We start from the raw sequence: 21745 nt of genomic DNA on the forward strand, positions 1-21745 counted from the left end.
TTACAGGTCGAAATAAGGATTTTACAGTTTTTCATAACCACATTACACATTAAAAATTATTTCGAACTATTAAAAATGAATATTTATAACGCATGTGAAATGAATAACACTCTGTTAATCGAATCCGTACTTAGGGGATTAATTTTAGCCCTGCGTTTGGGGTAATTTTTCAAAGTCCATCCGTAAGGGCATGGTAAAAAAAATTTTAGCCTCCAACACTCTAAAATTTTGTCGTTTTGGTGTGTCGGCTAAAAAATTAAAACTGCCCAACGTGAATAGAGTAGATTATTTAATTCGTTTTATAGAAAAGAGATACCATAAAAATGAGTTCAAAAGTGTTAAAGTTCAAATAAATAAAAACTCTACAAAATAAAATAACATTGATGGGGTTTGAACTCATAACCATTTACTTCAAAGCATACATCTTAAACCAACTCAACCACTCTAAATCATTGAAGTAATACGGCATACAGTAAATATACACTAATATTGGGGGGCTATAACCGCTACTCAAGGGTGGTGTCAGTGACCGTGGGGGTTCTGGCACCCCGGATTCCGGACTGACTCCGCCCCTGTCTTTAATATTATAGACCGTAATACAGTAAAGCCTTTATATAGGAATAACCTATATTTTGTTATAAAAAAACTCGGTCCCAATTTGGTAATAACCTCTATGACCAAACTCTATTTAGTAATAACTTCTCAATTGTTATACAAATAATCCGGTTCCAAGTGCATTCCTATATAGAGGTTTTACTGTATATCAATAGTAGATAATGTTTGAAACTGTTTTTGACACAACGACGAAAAATACACTCCACCGAAAATTAATCTCGTAGGGCCCGTTTGGCTGCTCCTTTTCATGCTCCTGTTTGTCTTTTCATTTAAAAAATGAGAGTTTAGGTATTTGGTTAGTGACCTCCTGTTTGCCTTTTAAATCTGAAAAGCAGTATTAGGTGTTTGGTTAGTGACCTTCTGTTTGCCTTTCACATCTGAAAAGCAGCATTTTACAAAAGCAGAGAATCTCTGAAAAGAAGCTTTTTCCAACAGCAAACAACAAATTGTAACAGCAAACAGCAAATGACAATAGCAACAGCAAACCGTAACAACAAACAACAAACAAACAGTAGGTAAAATAAACAGGTCGGTAGTTTTTTTTTTTTTCCAGAAACGACCTTATCATCTTTCAACGAGTCACAAATATACATGAAGTTAAGTATATTAAAATAGGCATAAAAAAATCAAAAAAATAATTAGGCATTAACTGTGATATCATGAGACAGAACCTGATAAAATTTTAGGGGATAAGGTTTCTGTAATAACAGTCACATGCCATGAAACTGAACACATGGCTTTGTGATGTCCCTGTTTTGCAGGGTATGTCGTAGTGCCCATTTGCACTGTAGTCGGTTCTTCCGACGTTATTTGTTTGTTTGTTTTTTTTATTTATTTTTTTTATTTTTTTATATTAATTCTAATATATTATATTAATTATAATATATTATATTATGAAAATGCTTATATCTTCGTTAGATGAAAAAAAGAACAAATACAACAAGAAAACGGTAAGGAATAAAACCTCACAAAATCTACGAAGTGACGAAAACGACTACTAAGTTTTTCCCACATTACTAAACTTAAGATCGATATATTAGTCTTATATTCCAATTAAATCAATTGTTTAATACTTAATTTTTACACATAAATGTCTATCTTTTTTATTTTTACTATATGTGTCTCACGACTTTTTTATTGTTATACCAATTTGCTCGTCTCTTTTATAATTGTTGCGATTTTTTTCATTTTTTATCTTCTTACACGCAAAAACGGAACAAATTATATATATAGTTACCATATAAAAGTTATGTTGAACTGGGTTCAAACCATTGATCAATACCGAGTTCAAGTCTCTAAATTTACTAAGATTAAGCTATTGGTCCGTTTTATTTATTTATATTAATTATAATATATTATATTATAAAAATACTTATATCTTCGTTAGATGAAAAAAGAACACGTACAACAAAAAATGGTAAGGAATAAAACCTCATAAAATCCACAAAATGATGGAGACGATTACAAGTTCCTCTCACGTTATTAAACTTATCGTGATATTAGTCTTATATTCCAACCAATTTGAGATTAAATCAATTGTTTAATTCTTAATTTTTGCACACAAATGTCTATCTTTTTTAAAGATTATCTTGATATTGTTACTATATGTGTCTCACGACTTCTTTATTGCTATACCAACTTGTTCGTCTCTCTTATAACTGTTGCGATTTTTTTCCTTTTTTATCTTCTTACATGCAAAAATGGAACAAATTATATATATAGTATATAAAAAAAATTACCATATAAAAATTATTTTGAACCGAGTTCAAATCATTGATCAATACCGAGTTCAAGTCTCTAAATTTACTAAGATTGAGCTATTGGTCCGTTTTATTTATTTATATTAATTATAATATATTATATTATAAAAATGTTTATATCTTCATTAGATGAAAAAAGAACTAATACAAAAAAAGGAAAATTTACACAAAAATCCAAGTTTGAAAAATTATCCACAACAATGTCACAAAATAATATGAATTTTATCAAATTAAATAAACCCCATTTCTAGAAGTAACAATCCCTAAAAGTTAGGAATTTTGAAATTCATATTTATTTAACCGTGTGATATTTTTGAAATAATTTTCATATATTATAAATTAAAATAACATTAATGATTAAATTATAATACTATTACTATTCATGTTTTTTTATGTAAAAGACCCTAAAAAAATGGTAAGGAATAAAACCTCACAAAATCCACGAAGTGATGGAGAAGATTACAAGTTCTTCCCACACGATTAAACTTATCGTGATATTAGTCTTATAAACCAACCAATTCGAGATTAAATTTGCATATAAAAAAAATCTTAATTTTTGCATGTATATCTTTTTAAAAGATTATCCTGTTATTTTTGTCATATGTGTCTCAAGACTTCTTTATTGCTATACAAATTTGCTCGTCTCTTATAATTGTTGCGATTTTTTTCCTTTTTTTTTATCTTTTTACATTAAAAAACGGATCAAGACTTTTAACTAGTGGGAACAAATTATATATATAGTATATAAAATAATTACCATATAAAAGTTATGTTGAACTGGGTTCAAATCATTGATTAATACCGAGTTCAAGTCTCTAAATTTACTAAGATTGAGCTATTGGCCCGTTTTATTTATTTATATTAATTATAATATATTATATTATAAAAATGCTTAAGGAATAAATTAATACTAAATTTGTTAGATGAAAAAAGAACTAACAAAAAAAAACGGTAAGAAATAAAATCTCACAAAATTCACGAAGTGATGGAGAGGATTATAAGTTCTTCCCACATGATTAAACTTATCGTGATATTAGTCTTTTATTCCAACCAATTCGAGATTAAATCAATTGTTTAATTCTTAATTTTTGCATTATAAAAAAAATCTTGATTTTTGCACATAAATGTCTATCTTTTTAAAAGATTATCTTGTTATTTTTACCATATGTGTCTCAGGACTTCTTTATTGCTATACCAATTTGCTCGTCTCTCTTATAATTGTTGCGATTTTTTTCTTTTTTAATCTTTTTGCACGTAGGTACGGATCCAAGACGTTTAACTAGCGGAAACAAATTATATATATAGTATATATATATATATTACCATATAAAAGTTATGTTGAACTTAGTTCAAATCAATACCGAGTTCAAGTCTCTAAATTTACTAAGATTGAGCTATTGGTCCGTTTTATATTGACTTTCTTAAAATTCCTAACAATTACTATTATCGTTATAATCACAATTACGTTTTACAAATATACAATAACTTTTACAAAGTTACCAATTACAATTCTAATATTTTAAGTAATTACAAAAGATTCTCACAATTGGAAAGTTATAATTACAAATACAAAGTTATCTCACAGCTATTACTAATTACTAATTACAATTGCCTTTACAAAGTTAGCAATTATAAAGGAATCACATCAATTTTACAAATTACAACTACAATCCTCTCAGTAAAACTCTATTTCTACAATGTCACATACTCAGAGCAGTTAATCAATCACGCAAAAAAAAAAACGAATTATAGTTAATGAGGAATCACAGTTAATAATTGAAAAATAAAAAAAAAGAAACCGAAGAAAAGAAAACAAGTGAGAAGAAAAAGAAAAGAGAAATTACCTTGTGGGGAAGAAAAACAACGAACACATAGACATGTAAAAACCACTTACTTCAACTACTAAAATCAGAAAACAATAAAACAGTGGAAACTCAATCGTTTCTTATCAGCCTTGACAACATTGCCTCCCTTGTCGGATGATGATGCTTTTGTCATTCAGGCATTTAACTCAGAATGCCATTATTGCCAATACTGTTATGGCTTAATCTTCCCTTAATTAATGCCACTTGAGAGGCTACAACTATCATTGCATCCCAATTTCTAGAATTTTACCATTCCCGAGGATACGAATGCGTAAAAAGAGGGGAATTGTTACATACAAACATGGAAAGGTGAGTAACTAATATGGTTGTGATAAGCCTGTTATCTCCATTGAGTCCAAGTGAAGCATTATTCTAAGTACGGGAACTAAAGTAGAAATTTATAAAGAAGTGGTCTAACTAGAACACGTTATTTGCTTTTTTGAATTCAATAATATGGTTAGGCATTATCCTTAGTTAGCTAAATTGTAGGCATTATCTTTCTAGAATTCTATTTAAACTCTTCTTTTGTGAGTAATAGGGGAGGAATTATCAATAAAAAATCGGTGGTTATTGTTCTCACCTTGAGCAGAACGTTTTCTTATTTTCTTAGAATTTCTTTAGAGCTTTGACTGGGACCTAACATTGGTATCAGAGCTTGATTAACAATGTCAACAAACAAAGAAAGAATTGAAAACTTGGAGACAGGGCTTGGGGAGCTTCAACACAGCATGTGCCGAATCGAAATCGGTATCGCTGACAAACACTACGCCAAAACCCCCTTCAGATGACGGTTAAAAATCGTCATCCCACAAGATATAAATCTGTCACAGGGCTCGCTGCCATCTGATGGTACTTCAGATGACGGTCACGTTCTGTCATCCGTAATAGCCTCACATTACAGCGACCAAATAGTGACATGTCATCTAACCACTAATTATATGGGTTTATCTAATAACAACTGTGGTCGAATATATATATTCTCATGACACCATTTTTAAATAATCTATCAAAATATCAAGTTAAAATGAAGCTATTATGTTAATGTTATGACAGTTTTTATTTTCCTGACTGTCGTTGTAACGTAATTCACATGACATAATTTGTATTAAATCCTGTTGTTGGAACGTAATTAGTATGACATTTTCTTATAAGAATCTTGTTATTGTTTTTTTTTTTACCTTTTTCATAAACCTGTATAAATAACCAAAGTTTCTTGTAAATAATGTGCAAATAACCTTTATATATAACAATAAACTTGTACATATGTGAAGATCACAATCCTAACCAAAGATTTGTCATTACAAAGCTAACATTTAACTATATAAGAAGCCTAAAAACCTAAACCTTGAATCTCATGACTTGTTATGCTTATCCTTTGCAGGTTCTTCCATCCATTTGCTCCCTAAACATAAAATACACAAGTTAATTAAGTGTGATCTTCAAAGTAATAAAGATAGATGCTTGAAACATCATATTATAACAGAAAATGCTATAAATTGCATCAAATCATGGTAACTCACATAAAAATGTTACAGCTATACCAGTTGAATTAATCTCCTCTGCATTAAACACTGAATTAAAAGCTTTTAAGATACTAAAGTATTACCTCGCTGGATTAATCCATGCTGAGAACTTTCCGAATGAGCCTTCATAATCCATGTCACACCCGACCCTAAACGGCATCGGGTATGAACGGAATATAGGATAACGAACTTCGAACAGCTTGAAACCCGAACCTATATTCTAATATATAAAAATTTATTCGGACTCCCTAAAATTTATTTAATTATTTGGCTTGGAACTCGATAATTCTATTGAGCTTTCTACGTATCCCGAACATCTTTAAATCTTTTAAATCGGGAATCAAAGCCACATAGTTCTACCTATTTTAGGTAGTTCTCTTAATTAGGTAGTTCTCTTAGCTTATGAACTCATTTTAACTTGTTGACACGTTGATTGATTCGCTAATAACTTAATTATATATTTCACTTTATTACTATATAATTTAATATATATAAATCACTTTATCAAAACGAATCAAATCGTAATCAAACAAACGTAAAACATTATAATTCAAATCATCAAACATTATCAAAACATAATACAAAATTTGCGTATGTGTCCATCCTTGAATTCCACCCGTGTAGCTTATCATAACATCAATCATATTAATAATCGAGATATCTCATTCATATCTCGCCTTGCCTAACGTTAGAACTACCAGCCGTGCACTCTGACCATACCGTCCTTAGGTATGGTCTTACAACTTACAACTCCTACCCCGGGCAATCCTAGATGGACAAAACCATTTTATCTTTCTTTCAAAATATCACAACATAAAAGTCATATTTGAAATTCAATCTAAATCACATAAATAATAACCAACAACCACAATAGTTTTCTCAAACTAAAAACAATTCGCATAATATCCTCAAATTCATTTTCCTCGACCTCAATTCGAAAGTATCGAAATCATAAATCATTGAACTATTTATTTTACAAAATATTCAAATATTTTAAATAATACATACAGTCTTCAAAATCCATAAAATTTTCATAGCTTAATAATTTCACCGAACTCCAAGAATTTAGGGTCACTCAAATATTACACAAATATCTAAATTTTAAACCAAACCCTTTTATCATATTATTCTGATTTTTCACCGAAATTGTAACGTGTAATACTAAACCGGAATCGTTATTTTAGACTGGATATATGGTTAGACTCGTTATATTATCATAAATCTATTCGTACTAATTTTATATTCAAATTCTTATACAAATTTTATATTCTACTTTACACCGACTCTAATTGGTAAATATCAGTATTAGTCCTTCTATTTTCACAGTATTTTTAATTCTAACTATTAAAGCTACTTAAAATAGTTTACTTATAGAATCGAAATATTTTTATTGGATTATTTTCGGTTACTGAGATAGTAATTTGGAATCGACGTAGTTATTTTGGACTGATTATATTTTAAACTCGTGACACTACTAAAAGCTTATTAATACCGAATTAAATTTCACTTTGGAAAATCTGAAGGACAATTATCTAAAATTTATGTTTTATTAGTAATTCGTAGACACTAAATAATTCTATTAAAATTCGACGAGTACTAAAACCAGAATTACTCAAAATCATACTCTAGAACATTTTAAAAATAATTTAGGTTTAAAATACAGTTACCGAAATGTCATCGTCAGACACCGTAATTAATCGGTGTAATCCGTTGATAGCTGATCCAAAACATTATCGTCGATCACCAAAAAGTGATTCAAAACGTCCTCGTCGGTTACCGAAAATTAATCGGTGTCATCCGTTTGATAGCCGAAAAACATTTTTCCCAAAAACCTCCCTCTTTTTCTTTCTTGATCAATCTACTCTCCCTTTTCTTTTTTTCCTCAATTATAAAAATGTATATATCTATATAATATCCCCTTTTTTCATTCACCTCCATTGTTTTTTTATTTATATTTATTGAAAATAAAATAATCTTTTATATCAAATGCAATTGATATAGGCTAACTTAGAAATTATTTTGACATATGTTTAAACATGTGTCAAAAATATATATACTAAGTCTTGAAAATATGACACATCACAACATATTAATTATTTATTATTATTATTATTATTATTATTATTATTATTTTGCAAATTCGTATAGGTATATCATTTGGTAGTTGAAATAATTTTGATTTAGTCCTTAAATTTATAACTTTTAATAAAACTTTTCCAGAACTTTTAATTTACACTTAAAAACATTAAATTAAACCCAATAATATATTTTAAATCGTAATTAATTAACGTTATCTATTTCGAGATAAATAAATATTAGAATTTTTAGAAACGGATGTTACAATTCAACTGGCTTAGTTAAGGAATCCACCAGTGCCATAGCGAAAACGAGCCTTCATAGGGGGGCAATTATCACTGATTATGGACCCGAACCTGGGTGATCTATATATGGCCAGGATGAAACTAAGTGTTAAGCGGAGTGTCATTATAATAGTGTTGTTTATGTCAGAAATTGACATCAATTAACTAAGCATATGAGTAATTAATGATGCATTCTCATGAATTTAAGTTACAAATTAACTAGTTCAGCAGATTAGGGAGTTGAATTGGCATTAGAAGTATAGAATGTGTACTTGCAATTTATAGTTGTTTCATGTAGAATTATGAGATCAGTAAATGAATATGAATAAATATTATACCTTGCAAAAGTGGCTTTGGTGAACCATGGAGCATAAAGTAGTGGGAGGGCATAAGCATATGAATTGCTCAGAGAATATAATTTAATCTGGCTTGAGCTAGAGATCAATTAAATATGCAAAATATTTGTTCGTTAGAAGTGGATACTAACCTAGCAAGATGAGTGTAAAACAACTGCTTTGATAAAAGATTGCATTTCTCAACAGTGGGTGGTTCCAGGATGTGCTGCTTGTTCTGCTCTAATATCTGCTTGTAGTAAGAAACACCATGCTTGGCCACGAACTGGGAGGCCTGAGTTGCCTTTGATTGCAACTGTGTTAGGTTTGATGTTATTGCTTTCCCTGAAATAGTCATACATAACCACCATAAAAAAAAAAAATCAGAATGAAATTGAGATCTGACTTTTTACTTTACCATAAGAAAGGGTAAGCAATGTTATAGAGTGGAGCAAACAAGCAGAAATTTAAGGATGTTTAGTAATTAGTACCACTTGAAGGAACATTAATGGTTGAACAAAGCCCTGAATCAATGAAGTAATTACTACATTCTAGAACAACTAAGAGTGGTATATAAAGTACCAGTACACCAATATATCCGAGCTTTAAAATTGAAGATTATTCTGTATGAAACAAACAAAAGAAGAAGCGCAAATCGAGGTAAAGATAAGTAAATCCAGTGTTTCTGGGTACAGGAGGGATAAAGACCTAACTAGAATACCATTCCATCTCCACAAAGACGCGATTAGTACACTAGAATACCATATGGCAAGTGTTGCAGCCACCAGACTAGTTACTCCTGAATTCATAAGCATGAACTTGCTCAAGATCAATCACTAAACAAAGAGTAAGACAAAACCGTTCATTACAAATAGATCAAATTGAAATGGTAATTCCGAAGAATAATACTTTACACTACATTCAATCCCAATGCTTCATTCATTTATATCTCGGATTGACAACAAAAAGATGCAACCAAAATCACAAGTCCAAGACAAGTACAAAATATTATAGCAGCAGGTGAATATACAAAAGCAGAATATGGAAATTTCAGACAAGCAATAAAAGTTAGGTCTTGCTTAGCAACATGGTTATTGCAGGCTGTAACTCCGACATGATCACTTAGGCAAAAATATTAAGTGCAAAGCATAGTTATTTAACGTGCAAGGCGCACTAAGGTGCAAGGGGATTCTGGTGCACTAAGTTACTTTAAACCCTAAAAGATATTGTATCTATTCTAAATCAGCACCTAGCCACACCTCAGGCAACGCGAGAGGCTTGGAAAGGCGCATCCAGGCACACACCTTATGAATATTGCCTGTCTTTAAGCTTCTCATGCGAGAAACGCTGCACCTTAGACAAACCTTTAACAACTATGATGAAAAGCTAATCCTATGGACAAGCAGCAGAAAAATCACATGGAAAAGTATAGACTATGGACGCCCACCAGGATCATTATTTTGATTCGCTTATGAACTTAGCATATAACATTAAATATAACAATTACCATCAACCATAGACTTCGTGAGAAGATTTCATCAGCAATAAGGTTTGTCATGATCGACGAAGTATGCTCTACGAGTCTAGGAACAATGACTTACCAGATACGCCCTCTGCAAATCCTAGAGCCTGTCGTAATTGAAGATCCTGCTTATTCTGAGAAATAGCATCAAACAAACTTTCAAGTTCATCGCGATTGAAAGACGAGGACAATTTAAAGGCAGCCGAAAGTTGCAAAAAACTAGACACCTCCATAGAGTTCTCCCAGTGTGTCTTCATCATTGACTTCCATTCAAGAGCTAACTTCATTGCCTCTTCTCTAACTTCTGGCTTAAACTTCGGCGATATTTGTGGAAACATGCCTCTTTGTATCCCATTATAATTGCTTATTTAAAAAACAAGTATAAAAGGAACAAATAGCATAAAGTTTCTAGATTTTCCTCCATGGCTAGATGTATAATAATGATATAAGAAATTAAAAGATCTCCATTATTCATAACCATAAAAAATACCTAATCAAAATTATATATTCAATTCAAGGATCATGACCAAATCTGAACTCCAAATCTAACACATCATCTTCTCTTTGTATCCAAATTATATATTCAATTCAAGGAATTACCTGCACTATGCGGTTGAAGTACAGAGTTATTTCTGATCTTAAACCAAGAACTGGATCCATAGACTTCAGTCTTCAAAAGTTCAAAACCTCTTTAAGTTGGTCTTGATTAGAAGCTCGATTTAGTTTTGCCTCATTTTCCTCCTCACAAAAATTTACCCTTCAAAACCAAGTTCAAACAAGAACCCTAGAAGTTAAAAAATCACCCAAATCATAAAAGTAAATAAACTGGAAAATTAAATTACCTCAACCCCGTACTTAATCACCACACCAGCAAAAGTATCCATCTTAGGGTTTGGGAGGCCACAAGACTAATGGTTGAAATTGGTAAGGAAGAAAAATCAAGTTTAAGGAAGAAAACAAAAGTGTAAAAATTGGTAAGATACAACTTCAAAATTAACAACAGGCATAAGGAACTTAACTTGTTCAACAATTTTAGGGTCCGCTTGGATGAAGGTTTCACAAGGTTCATTAAAGGGAGGTTAATTAAAGGGAGGGGAAGGGAAGGGAGGGAAAGGGAGTGGAGGTTAGAGAACCTCCAGATCCCAACAATTTGGTGGGACTGAAATTGAAGGTTTTTGAACCTCCATTTAACCTCATTTAACCTTCATTTAAACTTAAACTCCTTCCCAAGCAAGGTTAAGCAAGGTTAGAAAAATAACCTCCATTTAAACTCCTACCCAAGCAAGGTTAGAAAAATAACCTCCCTTTAATTAACCTCCACTAACCCCAATCCAAACAGACCAGTCAAAGGCTCATATTGCTGCTTTCGTGGCTGCCTCCATCGGGACTGACCGGTGGTGCCTTGGTGCCATCCTAAAACCCTGAGAGAAAACAATAGATTATGAAACAATAAAAGAGAGAATGGGAGAGCAAGAAGAGGGAAAGTGAGAGTTAGCAGTAATCAGGCCTAAGATCGACACAGAAGATGAGAAAAATAATTAGGGTTTTCAGAGTGGATTTTATACTCCGTAAAAAAATTTGGGCGCGTTAAAATTTTGGGTACTTTTTGCTCCGCCCGCAAAACTTAGAAAATTTTAGATTTTTTTTTCTCTGACAACAATGACAATGCTATTTAACAACTTTCATCTGATAGTTAAGTGGCTTTTCAATCAAAATCGCGTTTCTTTACGATGATAGAAGACTATCATCGTAGCGTCATATGAGAATCGAGCGCGTTTTTAATTAAGCCTTCAAATGACAGAAGTTTAAAATATTATCACGAAAAAATATCAGACGACACGAAAACAAATGTCTGTCATGTATCTTGTGTCATGTGAAATGGAAAATGGCATAGTGAAATTTCGGCAACTCGAAGACACCCTCTCTAAATTAGCAGACACTGTGGTTTCCAACAGAGAAGGAGCGCACAGTAGCGGGTCACAAAAACCTCCCCATCGTAGTGGAGACAATTTATTTGACGACACTGACCGAGGAAGGTCGACATTCTCTTCCAAAATGGCTAAGCTGGAATTCCCCAAATATGCAGGAGATGATCCAACAGAATGGTTCAACAAGGTAGACCAATTCTTTGAATATCAAGGGACTAGTGAAGCTCAGAAAGTGTCGATAGCTGCTTTCCACCTTAATGGGGAAGCCAATCAATGGTGGCAATGGCTGCGTGGAGCTTACAAAGAAGAAGATCGAGAAGTGACATGGACCATTTTCCAAGATGAACTATGGGCTCGTTGTGGTCCAACTGACTGTGAAGACTTTGATGAGGCTTTGTCGAGAGTGAAGCAGCCAGGATCATTACGTGATTACCAAAAGGAATTTGAAAAGCTGGGAAATAGAGTGCAAGGATGGACATAGAAGGCTTTGGTGGGCACATTCATGGGTGGCCTGACACTAGCGATTGCTGATGGCATAAGGATGTTTAAACCAAAATCTTTGAAAGAAGTTATTAGCCTTGCAAGGATGAGGGATGAGCAATTGATTCGTCGAGAAAAAGCTGAATCACCTTTCAGCCAATCCAATTTTGGCTCTTCCCTAAAAATGTTCAAAGCATCTACCTCAATTAAAAAGTTGTCATGGGAAGAAACTCAAAAACTACATTCATTAGGTCTATGCTTCAATTGTGATGAGAAGTTCACTCCAGGACACAAATGCAAGGTGCCGAAGTTGTTACTTTTAGAGGGGTTAGATGATGAAGTAGCTTCTGAAGAATAAGAAACTGAAGTGCTTAACTATAGAGGATGCCACTTGGGTCATGACATTAACCTTGAGGACAATGTTAAAGTAATAGGGAGGGGTATTGATAAGCCTCTTATCTCCATTTGAGTCCAAGTGAAGTATTATTCTAAGTACGGGGACTAAAGTAGAAATTTGCAAAGAAGTGGTCTAACTAGAACACGTTATTTGCTTTTTTGAATTCAATGATATGGTTAGGCATTATCCTTAGTTAGATAAATTGTAGGCATTATCTTTCTACAAATCAGGAGAAGTTATTATTTAGAATTCTATTTAAACTCTTCTTTTGTGAGTAATAGGGGAGGAATTATCAATAAAAAAATCGGTGGTTATTGTTCTCACCTTGAGCAAAACGTTTTCTTATTTTCTTAGAATTTCTTTAGAGTTTTGACTAGGACCTAACAGGCTGACTGAGTTAAGACTAATAATTAATATGGTTGACTGAGTTAATATCATTAATTAATGTGATTGGCTCGTGTAATACTAAAATTGTCATTTTCTGTAACTGTTGCCACCTCATAGCTAATACATCTATTTATATGAGGTATATCTTACCATTATAATTATTCTTATTACAAATTCTAATATTAGTCCTTATATTCCTACCAATTCAAGATTAAATCAATTTTTTTTTTTGGTAGAAAAGGAAAGGAAAGCAAAGCAAAACAAGCAACTACACCGGGATTAGCCTAGGAAAGCTAACCCCAATCCTATCCTCTAAAAGAAGAGGAGAAAGAGCGATAGGGGGAACGGTAAGGGTAGAAACACCTAACACCCCCTCATGGCCTGCCGCCGCCAAGTGATCTGCAACACGGTTCTGCTCCCGGAAAATGTGGCTGAACTCAAGGATATCAAATGAGGGGCTAAGCCTCTTAATAGCTTTAATAAGGTTGCGGCTATGAAGACCCATGTCATGACTACCCAAAATCATATTGATGGCCTCCAAGTTATCTGACTCCACAAAAAGCCTCTTAACACCCAGCCTAATCGCCAGCTGGATCCCAGAGAGAATGCCCCAGAGCTCCGCAGAGAAGGAAGAACCCAAACCCAAATTCTGGGTAAACCCAGAAAGCCAGGCGCCTCCCGCATCCCTAAGAACACCTCTGGCAGCAATCTTACCATTACTGAGGCAGGAACCATCAGTATTCAGCTTCACAACCCCCTCTCTCGGCCTGCTCCAGCTCACGAGGTGGACATCACTACTCGGGGAAGATCTGGCAAGGGACTCACCTTTGAAACTATCAATAATAGAGGAGAGTTTTTTCAAGAAGAACTCAGCTAAGTTAGGCAAAAGCACAGCTTTATTATCAAAAATCTCCTCGTTCCTCCATTTCCATACTTGATGACAGATAATGGCAAAGAAAATGTCCCCATGCTCCATATAAGACAATAACTTTCCCCTAATACCATCTGAGAACCAGTCGTTCACAGAATGGGACATGAAGGAAGAGAAAGTATGATAAGAGAGAATTTTCTTCCAAACCTCTTCACTCTTAGGGCAATCCCTAAGAGCGTGGCACAATGATTCAACATGGCCTCTACATCTACCGCAAGCTCCAAAGGTCGCCAAATGCCTTCTGTATCTATCTGAGTTAGTAAGTAATCTGTCTTTAACGCCCAGCCACAGGAAGCTCCTCATGCGGTAGGGGATTTTAAGGGACCAAATGGTCTTCCAAATATCCGAGGGATTATCAGTCCTGTTAAGGGAAAAAGCTTCAAAGGCAGATTTGCAAGAATAGACTCCATTGTTAGTCAGCGCCCAGCAATGCTTATCCATGTCTTCCTCTTGATTACTCACCTTCACTCCTCTAATTCTAAGGAGAGTCTCAAGGCTAAAGAAAGAATCAAATTTAGGCCAAACCCAGTCTCCTTCAGAGTCCACCACATCGGCTAACCTCCAGTTTTGGATATCACTAGGCGGGGGAGGGAAGTGCACACATCCACTAAAGGTTTATCCCCAATCCAGGTATCAAACCAGAAGCTTATGGACTTACCATTACCCACATCCAGACCAACCCCCGAGCAAAACTCAGCAAAAACGGCGCTAAGCCCTTTCCAGAGGAAGGAACAATTGATAACTCTCTCTTTCGGGCCCCCAAAGATCTTATCTTTTCGATACTTACCACAAAGAAGGCGAACCCAGAGAGAGGAGGGGCATTGCCACATACGCCAAAGGAGTTTCATTAATAAAACTTTATTATTATAAAGAATTAAATCAATTATTTAATTCTTAACTTTTTGCATTATAAAAAATCTTAATTTTTTCACATAAATGTCTATCTTTTTAAAAGATTATCTTGTTATTTTTACTATATGTGTTTCACTACTTTTTTATTGCAATTTTTTTTCTATTTTATCTTCTTACACGCAGTATTCAGATTCAAGACTTTTAACTAGTGGGAACGCATTATATATATAGTATATAAAAAATTTATGATATAAAAGTTCTATTGAACTAAGTTCAAGTCTCTAAGTTTACTAAGATTGAGCTATTTGTCGGTTTTATATTTGATAATTACAATTACATTTTACAAATTTACAATGGCCTTTACAAAATTACCAATTACAAAGTTACAATTACAATTCTAATATTTTAAGCAATTAAAAATTTACAAATGTAATTACAAACAATTCTCGCAATTACAAAGTTATAATTACAAATACAAAGTTACCTCAAAGCAATTACTAATTACAATTACTTTTATAAAATTAGCAATTACAAAGGAATCACGTCAATTTTACAAATTACAACTACAATCCCGTTAAAAAAATTCGTCCTAAGTAAACCCTCTCCCATTAAAACTCTCCTTATACACAGTCACATACTCAGAGCAGTTAATCAATCAAGCAGCAAAAAATAAATCGTATTTAATAAGAAATCATAATTAATAATTAAAAAAGAAAGAAACCGAAGAAAAGAAAACGAGTGAGAAGAAAAGAGGAATTACCTTATGGGGAAGAAAAGCAACGGACAAGCAGAGACGGTCAGAGGTGAGTGATGAACGATGATCGACCATTTTTACCTTTAGGGGTTCGAAATTTTTTAGGAATTAGGGATTTGGTTCTTGGGGATTGAAATTGAACTATTGTTGGAGAACGGGGAAGGAAGTGGGCGAATTCGTAATGACTGGTTGTAATTCCTTTATATTGTAATTAGCCAAGATTCGGCCATCTTCAAGCTGCTTCTCGACGAAGATTGATTGTTGTTGATTCGATGGAATTCTTTCATTGTCCTCGATCTTGCCTTTGGCTTTGACATTATCGATCGTATCATCACTCTCTACCTTGAGGGTTATGGTCATTCCGGTTAAGACTTCTAATTTCCTATTTTAGAATTTTAGATATTTATATTTTTTTTTCCTCTTATAAAAACGATCAAAACAACGATATTCCACTTAAATAGAGTGACATCATTTTGATTAGAAAAAAATAAAAAACTTTATTTTCTTCAACCTTGAGAACGAGATAGAAAAGCTAGAACTTGAAGCGACAATAGAAATTGGAGGGGCAAACTTTAAATTTTTGGAATTTTTTACATGAACTTTTAAAAATTATAAAAACTTAGTGGGGACAAGTATCCTCATTGTAATCAGTTCCTTCTTACATGGATGATTTCATTATTTTAGAGGGTTTTTTTTTTTTTGTAAAAGTTTAGATTAGGGTAATACCTATTCCCAAGGTCAGGGCAAACCACAAACTTCGATGAAGATTCAAAGTGAAATTTACAGATTATCTACTAATAAGAACTAAATTTTAACAGAGCGGGGTCTCGGAGCTCAAACCTGACAAGCATAGATTTAACTCCTACCACTCGGACCAACCCTCATTGGCAGTATTTTAAAGGCTCTAGATAGCTTTTAAAATTCAATTTTTACAAATTTGAATTTAATATATATAAATTTTAATTAATTATTGACTACACCAAGAAGAAGTAAATAAATATTTCATTTTCGCAACAATTCACGGAGAACAAAAAATTAAAAACTATATTATTGTGAGATAGTCATGTTTACTGGGGAGGAACAAAGTACAAAACAATGCAATATTAACCCTAACATTTATCGGCCAGTGTAATTTCAAGTGTCATTAAGGAAAAATGATTTTTTTTTTCATGTGCAATTTCATGTTCTAGCAACATCAATTATTAGAACCACCAAATAAAGCTTGAAATTAAATATATATATATATATATATTATTAACGAGGTTTGAAATTATACCGCTCCGTAAATGTTGAAATTAGTTTTTTGGTTTGTAAGTAAAGGCTAAATACTTTCACCCTAATAATTATATGGTTAAATTTTGGAAGTCTATATTGTACTATTGTTTTTTAAGAGGTGGTGATTAAAAAAAAAAAAAAAAGACGATGTGTGTTATTGTTATTGAATATCGATTCCAAAGTATGTATTCCTATTTCCTATATTTAATTACTATTAATTATTTATGAGAATAATTTCTAACAATTATGATCTCAATAAATATTGTATTGTAATTGAATTATATATATATATCCCTTAAATGGGAGGGTTTAGGTGGACGCTTAGACCAGTTCCACAAGAGCCGTCCATGTCTTCTTATGTATTTTTCTTTATCTTTTAGGGGACGTCTCATTTACACAGAGGTAATAGAAAATAATTCAGAAAGTGAAACAATGTAAAAGGAAAAAATAAATTATGTTGTATGTTTGTTTTTCGGTTTCAAAAAGGAAATGATATACCATTAATTCTCTATTTAGAGTTAAAAAAAAAGAATAAACCAAAATAGTGGATTATTTTTAAAAATAATTTTATACAACATCTTCTATATTAATAAATTAATTACATCTAACTATAGAATTAAAAAGCAATTACTTCAACCATTAAAAAGACGATAAAAAAAGAGGAAACTCAATCCTCTCTTACCAATCTTGACAACATTGCATCCCCTGTAGGATGATGCTCTTTTCACTCAGCCATTTAAGGTGCTCAACACTCGCAATGTCATCATTGACAATACTGCTACTCCTTAGTTGCTCATTCAATGGCTTAGTCTTTCTTCAATTGATACCACTCGGAGGCTACAACTATGATTGCATCTCAGAGATAAGAATGCGCAAAAAGGAAATTATTATGTGGATAGTAATTAACGTGGTTGACTGAGTTAAGACTAGTAATTAATGTGATTGACGGTTAATATCATTAATTAATGTGGCCGACTCATGTAATACTAGAATTTTCATTTTCCGTGACCGTTGCCACCTCATAGCTAGTACATCTATTTACACGAGATGTATCTTACCATTGTAATCATCCATATAAAATCAATGAATATTCTATTTCTTCCTTTCGCTCTCTCATCTCTCTTACTTCGTTATCTGCTGTTCATCTCTTCCTATTTATCTGTTTTCCTTTTCTTGCTTATATTCTATTTAAGAGTGAAGACATTTTGTTTAACCGGTCCATTAGAGATTATTTTAATCCGTTAACTATTAAAACCAAAACCACTTCATATATATCAATTAAACGTATCAATAGTTAACCGTATTTTGTTAGGTTTTTCGATTAACGGTTTATTAATGATTAGCCATAATTTTTTTTTACCAAACTTAACTACTTAAATAATGTTAAATATCCATGATTGCTTTAAAAAAAATACAAACTTATCTATAGTTATATATCAAACTAATAAAATTACTATTTTTAATATATTTTAAGGTTTAAATTTTATAAATTGGGTTCAATTTTTTTAATTAAGATATAAAAATATATTATATACCAAGATAAAGTGGGCGGGCTATAAAAACAGAAATGGGACTGAGCTAGTGGGCTTGATTGGGAAATTTTGCCTCTTATCTCATCAGTTTATTTATTAATAAATATATTATTTGATGTATTATTAAAAACTTATAAATGGTTCGACTAACCAAAAAACGTTAGCTTTTTACACTTTAAACCGAAATCGAAATCAAAATAATATGTTTCTTCAATCCTGAACTGAAACCATCAGTTTTGATTAACCGATTTTTTCGATTCAATTGGAAACTCGATTACCGGTTTGAACGATTTTTTATTTACCCCTAATTCTATTTCTACCCTAATTTTCTATTGTCAGAATCTTGATACTGACAACTTCTAATAATCCTAGATCTATCATAAATTTGGTCATTCGTTCAATGTGCACACAACTATGGTTACAATTTTTTTTTCTGGTAAATTACATGAAAATACATCTATTATAGTTGCTCTTACCTGTTGAGAAATAATATCAAGGGCGACTCAAAAGGAACCGGCCTAGGCACCCATTTAAGACCTCCTATTTAGGAGGCTCGGCTGCCCTAAACCCTCTCATTTAAAGAGTCTCTGATCCAAATTTTTTTATATAAAATTCAAAAATTATTTCAGTTACAGTATAACCATTGTTAAAAGTTATAAAAAAAAAGGGTAAAGTTCAAATAAAACCCTTATGGTTTCACTAATTTTCAGATAAAGGACTGTGGTTTACTTTTTATCAAAACGAGGATTGAGGTTTTTAACTTTAACAAAATAAGGACTTTTTCGATTGATACTATTAAAATCGCCTTTGACGACTTCAAAAATGACATATTTTAAGAACTACTAATATTCTAAGCAACTTTAATTCTTCAACTTTTTTTATTTTGAGATTGTTTAGATGATGTTTGGTAAAGAGAGAGAAGGTTAGTGTTTAGAGAGAGAGAGTTCCAAAAATGATGATTTTCGAAAATCGAAAATGTAGTTCGATAGAAAATATGACATTGAACAACTTTAATTCTTGAAATTTTTCATTTTCAGGTCGTTAAAGATGGTTTTAATAGTATTAATCCAAGTTTGAAACCCTAGTCCTTGTTTTGACCAAAAGTAAACCAGAGTCCTTTATCTGAAAATTAGTGAAACCACAGGGGTTTTATTTGAACTTTACCCTAAAAAAAATGATTGAAGTTATAAAAAAAAAAGATTATACTTTATAATATATAAAGGAAATAAGAATACAATCTCCTCAAATGGAATGGAGAGTCAACAATAATAAGACACATTGTCTTCTTTCTTTTTCAAATCACCGTCTCTTAACGATAATAGCGCAATAAAGAGACTCCAAAATTTATCTCACAAAACAGTAATAATATGGTTATTTGTAAGATTGATTTAGCCTCTATATATAAAATAATAGAATTTTAAGTACAACATTGTAATTTCAAATTTCAAATTTTATTAATAGAAGATAACCACATTAGTAGAAGATGAGTTTTTTTTTTCAGATTTGCAATTTCAAATCCTAGTAGGTAGTTAAAACCCCAAGGGCTCGTTTGGTTCGCGGAATAGAGGGGGAATAGAATAGTCTATTCCTAAGGAATAACTATTCCCACCTTTGGTTGATTTTTTTTGTGGAATAGCTATTCCATGGAATCCATATTCCTTGATTTCATGGAATAGCTATTCTTCAATTTAGGTTAGGAATAGCCTATTCCTAATATTATATTTTTGTAATTTACAAAATTATCCTCCATTAAATCCTCAATCGTCTCTCTAATCACTTTCCCAAATCTTATAAATTTTGGTCAATCCATAATTTATATCATATAAAACGTGAAAAATGGAAAAATGACGAAAACGTTAAAAAATGTAAAAATACGAAAAATATGAAACACGAAAAATGTGAAAATGTTACAAACACGAGAATATGCAAAAAATAAAATAATAAAATACGCGAAAAACATGAAAACGTGAACAAATGCGAAAAACACGAAGACGCAAAAAAAAGCAAACACACGAAAAACTCAAAATAGGAATAGCGCGAAAAAGTGACAAAACACGAAATATTAAAAAACGTGAAAAATAAAAACACGAAAATGCGAAAAAATACGAAAAATGCTAAAACACGAAAACGTTAAAAACAAAAAAAAATATGAAAAAATACGAAAACATGGAAAAACGTGAATAACATGAAAAAGTAACAAAATACGAAAAATACAAAAACGCGAAAAAAAAACAAAAAGGGGAAAAAACGAAAAACTAAAACGTGAAAAATCGAAAAAATGCAAAATAAAACACAATAACATGACAAAACGTGAAAAATACGAAAACGTGAACAAACGGAAAAAACAAGAAAACTTGGGAAACACGGAAAAACATAAAAAAACGCTACAAACGCATTTTTCGTGTTTTTAACACTTTTTCATGTTTTCGTGTTTTTCGATTTTTTCACGTTTTTCATTTTTTTTCACATTTTCGTGTTTTCCACTTTTTTCATGTTTTTGTGTTTTTTACGGTTTGCACATTTTTTTTTGTTTTTTTATATTTTCCGTGTGTGTGTTTTTTTTTTGTGTTAACACGTTTATATGTTTTCGCGTTTTCACCATTTTCCACTTTTATCTCATTTTTTTCTTTTGTTTTTGTTTTTTACCTCTCTTTTTTCGTGTTTTTACAATTTTTCCGTTTTCATGTTCTTATTGTTTTTTCGTTTTTAATGTATTTTTCATGTTTTTTTCGTCTTTCGTGTTTCCCATTTTTCTATTTTTTATATATTTTTTAAAATAATATACATTAAATATTTGAACAATTTATAATAAAAAATTAAAATTTTAAAATAAATAAGAAATTACTTTTGAGGATAATATTGTCTTTTTAATAAAAAAATTATCTATTCCATTCTACCTTATTCCATTAACCAAACATAGGAATAGTAATTCCTAAGAATTTCTATTCCATTCTTTGTTATTCTATTCCTTTGGAATAACCATTCTATTCCATTCCATTCTATTCCGCGAACCAAACGGCACCTAAGGGTCCGTTTGGTATGCCGTAATGCAATGTAATATAATCAATGTCGTAATGTAATCAAAGTTGTAATGTAATGGAATGGAATAGTGATTCTATTACCATGTTTGGTTGACAATTATAATGGAATGTAATAACCATTACAATACTTATATTTTCCTAATTAAAATGCAATCATAAAATTTTATTTACATAATTAAAATCAACGAAAA

General features: G+C 31.8%; 1 protein-coding gene across 3 annotated transcripts; it reads right to left on the reverse strand.

The window, feature by feature from the left end:
• Positions 1–5461: 5461 nt before the first annotated feature.
• Positions 5462–10950, reverse strand: LOC136222061 (uncharacterized). 3 transcript variants are annotated; one of them, XM_066009541.1, is made up of 4 exons: positions 10820–10950; positions 10057–10734; positions 8611–8800; positions 5462–5642 (listed from the first exon to the last, which is right to left on the reverse strand). In XM_066009541.1, exons 2-4 carry the CDS (start codon positions 10313–10315, stop codon positions 5609–5611), a joined length of 483 nt encoding a protein of 160 aa, XP_065865613.1. In that variant the 5' UTR covers positions 10316–10734; positions 10820–10950; the 3' UTR covers positions 5462–5608. The 3 variants fall into 3 exon arrangements, with proteins under 3 accessions (XP_065865613.1, XP_065865612.1, XP_065865614.1); XM_066009540.1 differs by lacking the exon at positions 5462–5642 and having other exon boundaries at positions 7943–8800; positions 10057–10403; positions 10578–10734; XM_066009542.1 differs by lacking the exon at positions 5462–5642 and having other exon boundaries at positions 7943–8800; positions 10057–10111; positions 10205–10734.
• Positions 10951–21745: the final 10795 nt, after the last annotated feature.

Source organism: Euphorbia lathyris, chromosome 3 (genome assembly GCF_963576675.1).
Source record: "Euphorbia lathyris chromosome 3, ddEupLath1.1, whole genome shotgun sequence".
Lineage (NCBI taxonomy): Eukaryota > Viridiplantae > Streptophyta > Magnoliopsida > Malpighiales > Euphorbiaceae > Euphorbia > Euphorbia lathyris.

Excerpts from the sequence above, each read along its gene's own strand:
- LOC136222061 (XM_066009540.1), bottom strand. The coding sequence starts at position 10,315 with ATGTTTCCACAAATATCGCCGAAGTTTAAGCCAGAAGTTAGAGAAGAG. Across the intron at positions 8,801-10,056 it reads ATTTGCAGAGGGCGTATCTG|GGAAAGCAATAACATCAAAC; the intron begins GTAAGTCATTGT and ends TGACTATTTCAG.